Below are 2,695 nucleotides of genomic sequence, written 5' to 3'. Positions count from 1 at the left end.
GGGAACTGCAGCTGAACCAATGGGTTTTTTCTGACCTTTTTGTTAATATTACGACTAAAAGACACAGAGGAGTATTGAGATGGAGTAACGTTATCATCTCTAGTAGTACTGTAGTAGCCATACTGATTAATTCAATGTGGGAGCACTTGTTTTCATTTGTAAAGCTCCATCTGTGCAGTGTGTGAGGATATTAATGAATGGACGCTTTGTCGTGTGTAGAGAGAGAAAAGTGACGGGGGGTGGGGACCCAGAAATAGAAACGTGACAGTACTGTGTCTGAGAGACACAATGACTGTTCCTCCACGCACAGAACAGTTTTTTTATCATCCAGCTGTCCAGACGCAGCACAGTAACCACCCACCATCAGTTGCACTTTCCGCCTTGGCTTCCTTTTGTTTTGCTCCTTTCCTTTCATCTCTGTTTTGTCATCTTCCTCCCCTGCTCCTTATTCGTATGCCAATCCCATCATTTCTCTGTACCCCCATTCATCTTCCCCTGATTGTGTATATTACTCTTCTCTCACCCATCACTGTTTTATTTCTCTGTCTTGCGAGCAGCTAAATAGATGGCGGTTCATTACACCAGCTCTCAGCTGGCTGGTAATAGTGACTGACATTACACTCCTGTGAAATGTAGACAATAAACGCACACACATACGCACGTAAAATGAGATCTTGATTACAGGTGGCTTCATGAATGCATTGTGCTCATCAGAAAGATTTTAATGTCACATCACATAGTCACTGTAACAGACAACACAATATTAGCACTTTCCCAAAGCAAAAAGGACAATACAAAATAGATCAAGTTCCAATAAACATTTATCAGTTTCTACACTGGATTCAATCTCAAGAAGAGAAAAGGTGTCTATTTAATGGGCGAGTCCAGAATCTCCTCATACTCTTCTCTCTGTCGCCGCCCACCTCCTCGAGAGGGCAGCAGCTTCATCGCCACCAGCCAACCGACGCTCAGTGTGACCATCACATTTCCGACAATCTCAGGGGCAGTGGGAGCCAACAGGATGGCCAGATGCAACAGCATGGCAACAGGTACCTCCAGGCTCTGAGAGGCAGAGACCAGAGCTGGGTGGAGTCGTGTGAGGGCATGTGTCATACCCAGGAAGGCTGCTACAGAGCAAGCAACTAGGCCCAGGACCAGGACCCAAGCTTGGGCACTTGCAGGCCAGGACCAGCCCTCCTGGAGCAGGGCCAAGGAGGCTGGGGTGAGCAGGCAGCCCGTCCAGCTTACTGTAAACAAAGCTGTGCTGACTCCCACCCTCTCCTTCAGGGAACGATACCCAACAAGCGCCAGAGCCATCCACAGTCCTGCGAGCACTGAAAGAGACCACCCAAATGCACCCCTCCAGAACACAACCGGGTCAGCTGGTGAATCTGCATTGCTCTCTTCTGTGGTGGGAATTAACACGAGCCCTAAACCACAGAGCCCTGCAGCGATAGTGATCCCATCTGCCAATCCCAACCTCTCTTCCAGTAGCAGGAAGGCCAGGGTTGCTGACAGTGCTGTGGTTGCCAAGCGCCAGGTCGTTGTGGCATTTCCAGGAGAGATGAAGGTTAAGGATGAGTAGGCACAGCAGAGGGAAAGGGAGTAGGCGATGCCATAACAGAACAGACACAGACGATAGCCCTCTGGTCCAAAAGGGTTCTCCCCCCTATGCAGTGGTACAGCCACAGAGAGGAGCTGGATGATGGATCGGGTCAAGAGTAGAAACAAAGGGCCGAGGCTGAAGCGTTCAGAGGCCAGGCGGGTCAGAACAATCAAACCACCGTGAGCCAGCGCCGCACCAAGCAACCCCACCCAAGTGAGCCGAGATGCAGACACAGACGCCTCCCCGAAACTGGCCAGCTGTTCCCCTACCCCTTTCCCAGAACCCTTCCCTGCCTTGGCTCCCCCCTCGCTCCCATCTCCTCCCCCGGCACCCTGAGGTTTGCTACTTGTGTCCTTGTCTTTGTCTCTGGAGCCAAACAGAGTCAGGGGCCATCTTTTGGTCTCCATCAACTGTTTCCTGTCTGACGTCTCCTCCAGAAACGAACCAAAGTCCTCAAAAGACGGAGCATCATCATAGCCGTCATCCCCGGGTTGAGGGAAGTGTGTGTGCACTCCAGGTTGAGGGGAGTAGGGGGTGTGTGTGGCGTACTTGGCAGTGACAGTGTGAGGGTGGATCTTTACTCTCTTCTTGGAGTTGCTGAGAAGGTGAGTGGACTCCATTTTGAAACCTCAGAAAAGACAGACACCTGTGAGAATAAAGAAAACACTTTTAGAGCCACATGCAATACTGTATAGTCTTTACGCATACACTCTGGAAAAATCCTCCCTCTTCTCACCCATTCATGCTGTGTGTCTCTGGGATGCTGCTTGGTATCTCATATATCTTTAATATCCGAGATAATAATAGCAGTGACTCACATCTTCCCACACACCCCATGTTTTTCGGCAGTAAATATACATAAGCTCTGCCATCTGCACAATCACCAGACAGTTTAATTGTTTTTGCTGTGTGATGAGAATTCACATTTAATCCATATTAGCAGAATCATCCAGAACCATAGTGGCAGATAAGCGGTGCTATCATTGCACCGATTCTCCTTGGACCTTCATGTGGGGTTATAGATCGTTGGCAATGACAGTTACATAAGCAGGTTTTTACTGCCTTATTTTACGTTCCTCGCTCTGTGTC

General features: G+C 49.2%; 1 protein-coding gene across 1 annotated transcript in view; it reads right to left on the bottom strand.

The window, feature by feature from the left end:
• Positions 1 to 699: 699 nt before the first annotated feature.
• The window catches only part of slc35g2a (solute carrier family 35 member G2a), a 5,263-nt gene continuing 3,267 nt past the window's right edge, over positions 700 to 2,695 (bottom strand). Inside the window, exon 2 of the mRNA XM_020616607.1 lies at positions 700 to 2,252. Within this exon, the coding sequence (XP_020472263.1) occupies positions 868 to 2,226 (1,359 nt within the window). The 5' untranslated portion in view covers positions 2,227 to 2,252 and the 3' untranslated portion in view covers positions 700 to 867. The remainder of the gene's footprint in view (positions 2,253 to 2,695) is intronic.

The sequence above is a fragment of the Monopterus albus genome, unplaced genomic scaffold (assembly GCF_001952655.1).
Source record: "Monopterus albus unplaced genomic scaffold, M_albus_1.0 scaffold176.1, whole genome shotgun sequence".
Taxonomy (NCBI): Eukaryota; Metazoa; Chordata; class Actinopteri; order Synbranchiformes; family Synbranchidae; genus Monopterus; species Monopterus albus.
The sequence above is the reverse complement of the archived record's forward strand: the minus strand, read 5'-3'. Positions and strand labels throughout refer to the sequence as shown.